Source organism: Gallinula chloropus (assembly GCF_964237585.1).
Source record: "Gallinula chloropus genome assembly, chromosome: 5".
NCBI classification, from domain to species: Eukaryota; Metazoa; Chordata; class Aves; order Gruiformes; family Rallidae; genus Gallinula; species Gallinula chloropus.
In genome coordinates, this window is record NC_140090.1 from 75,365,737 (window position 1) to 75,367,894 (window position 2,158).

General features: G+C 48.1%; 1 protein-coding gene across 1 annotated transcript; it reads right to left on the reverse strand.

Annotated features, from left to right (window-relative positions):
• Positions 1–716: 716 nt before the first annotated feature.
• PRLHR (prolactin releasing hormone receptor) lies at positions 717–1,766 on the reverse strand (the record flags this gene model as incomplete). The annotated part of the gene is made up of 1 exon (XM_084265108.1): positions 717–1,766. The coding sequence occupies exon 1, from the start codon at positions 1,749–1,751 to the stop codon at positions 717–719; it is 1,035 nt and encodes a 344-aa protein (XP_084121234.1). The 5' UTR covers positions 1,752–1,766.
• Positions 1,767–2,158: the final 392 nt, after the last annotated feature.

The window sequence follows — 2,158 nt, forward strand, 5'->3', positions numbered from 1 at the left end:
AAGACGGTATCAAAGCCTCTGGCTGTCTCTAGAGATCAAAGCTGATGGCAGCATTACTACACCTCGAAATCAGTTCCTCTAGGAGGGACTGGTGAGTTGATGCTGTGCCCCTTGTACCCTTGGCAGTGGGGATGTAAGCACAACTCAGCTGTCAGAGGGAGGCTCAAAGCAGCACCTAACATCCCACTTTCCTGCCCCCATCTGAGACAGCTGCTCAGGCAGGGCATTTCTGGAAGCCTGAGGCTGTTCTTCAGCACAGCCCCAGCCCAAGAGAGCTACAGGAATAGTGTTAGTCCTCCACCCTGGATCCTGTGCTAAGGATGGGACTCTGGGCAGATAGGCAGATTAATTTTTACCCAAACCAAAGCACTTCTTCACTGAGATATTTAGGTCTCGTATTCATCCCTGCTTCTCCCTGTCATCTGTACCACCAGCAATATCGAAAACAGACAAGAGGGATCACTGTAGTTTACATAAGGGCATCTTACCATGTGAGCATCTCCTTGGCCTCCTGCTAAAGAAGTAAAGACATTTCTGGAACTGAATGTCTGTCTCTCCTTCTCTAGTCAGAGTGGAGGTGCTGGGGGAGCTGTGCATGGGACTTGGGTTGTGATAATTGAGCCCTGAGGACAAACATCAGGAACCAAGGCGAATTAATAGCGGAAAAGACTTACAGCGTCACGGTATGAAGGAAGTGCACTCCCACCAGCTCTTGTTTACAGCACCACACTGGCCATAATGCAATTTGTTGTGGGTCCAATTTTCTTTTTTCTCCAGGCAAACATTTTCTTCAGCTCCCCCCTGAAGCTGTCATGGAGCCAAGCATAGAGGAAGGCATTGGTACAAGCAGACATCATTGCAAACCAGTGGCAGAGCAGCTGGATGAAGTTGAAGTACTGCTTGTCAATTAAGCTGATGTCTATGTCCTTTATCATGTTGAAGATGTGCAGAGGCAGCCAGCAGACTCCAAAGGCTGCCACCACTAAGACCAGCAAGCGAAAAGTCTTTCTCCTCCTTGCTCGGTCCCACTCAGCCTGGCCTTGGGTGACATTGCCCGGGACCACACGGTTTTTCAGCTTGACTGAGATCCTCAGGTAGGACAGGGAGATGACAGCCAAAGGGAGTACATAGGTGATGATGAGAGTGCTGTAGGCGTAAGCCAAGCGATCTCTTTTCATGTGGAACCAAAACTCCTCACAGATGGAGAAGTCCAGCTCTGGGAACTCTGCGTGGTACGTGTGGACCAAGGCTGGGGCAGCCAAGGTACAGCTCAGCAGCCAAATCGCAGCCAGGATATAAGCACAAATAGGGATTGTGAGCCTCCTGCGGAAGGGGTACACCATGGCATAATACCTATCCACAGCTATGACAGTCAAGGTAAAGACAGACACAAACACAGTGACCGGTTGCATCAGGAAAACAAAGTAGCACATGAAACGCCCGTACACCCATCCCCTGGGCTCAAAGGCATAGGCGAGCGTCAGGGGCACGCAGGTTGCACACATCAGCATGTCTGAGAAAGCCAGATTGCCTACCAGAAAGTTGGTGACATTGTGCATTTTTTTTGTCTTGCAGATAACATAAATGAGCAGGTAATTCCCAATGACACCAATAAAAACCACCAGCGAGTAGCAGGGGATGATGAGTGGCTTGAAGGTCTGGACAAACTGGAGCCCTGAGAATAAATTGCTGGCATTGCTATGAATGGCAGAGAGGAAGCTTTGGGAGGTTAAATTGTCCGAATTCATCATTTCCCTCCTTTTGTCGTCTGCCGTCAGCTGAGCAAAGTAGTTACCTCCACCAGTACTCCTGCACTCAATCAGTGTGGATAATGAATGGATTACTGACTGTCCAGAGGTTACCACATGGATAGTAAACAAGCATCCGTAAAAGCAAAAGGTGAAGTTGTAATCCTCGAGAGGCAGCTTTCAGCAATTCCTAAGAAAAATCAAATACAACCAGTTTCCATTAAAGTCCTCCTGTATTTACCATTAAATCTAGGTTTTGACAGCATGCCACTTAATAAACATTTAATGCAGTGAGTACTTACTGCTGTGGGGTTTTAATCCCATATGATTTTCCTGTGGATGCCAAGAAGTGCCCTAGATGTCTGTCTTCTGCAAATCCAGGAGCGTGTGTGTGTGTGTGTGACAGGGAG